Here is a 321-nt window from a genome sequence, read left to right as displayed (position 1 = left end):
TGTGGTGTTGTGATGCAGCCACCCCACGCATCAGCTTGTCTGCAGCAGGGTGGGAAGGTCATGGCCGTGACCGGGTGTCTTTCCCCTTTCCTAGGGACTCCGGGGATGTCGCAGCACTTCGGGGGTAAGTGCAGTGTTTTTTTGGGGGGGTTTTATTGCTTCTGCTTTTAATCCTGGTGAACGTCCTACCGCATGTTCACTCCAAGAGGGCCCTGTCAGCCACGCTCTGTCTTTCCTCTTTTGAGATCCCGGAAGTTTAACATCCTGGGGACGAACACCAAGGTGATGAACATGGAGGAGTCAAACAACGGCAGGCTCTCG

General features: G+C 54.8%; 1 protein-coding gene across 1 annotated transcript in view; it reads left to right on the top strand.

Moving 5' to 3' along the window:
- Nucleotides 1–321, top strand: part of STAT3 (signal transducer and activator of transcription 3 (acute-phase response factor)) — a 6,812-nt gene that overhangs the window by 3,748 nt on the left and 2,743 nt on the right. Inside the window, exons 11-12 of the mRNA XM_008939736.1 lie at nt 95–124; nt 246–321. The exon at nt 246–321 is cut by the window's right edge and continues 4 nt beyond it. Of these exons, the coding sequence (XP_008937984.1) occupies nt 95–124; nt 246–321 (106 nt within the window). The remainder of the gene's footprint in view (nt 1–94; nt 125–245) is intronic.

Source organism: Merops nubicus, unplaced genomic scaffold (genome assembly GCF_000691845.1).
Source record: "Merops nubicus isolate BGI_N331 unplaced genomic scaffold, ASM69184v1 scaffold28624, whole genome shotgun sequence".
Taxonomy (NCBI): Eukaryota; Metazoa; Chordata; class Aves; order Coraciiformes; family Meropidae; genus Merops; species Merops nubicus.
The sequence above is the reverse complement of the archived record's forward strand: the minus strand, read 5'-3'. Positions and strand labels throughout refer to the sequence as shown.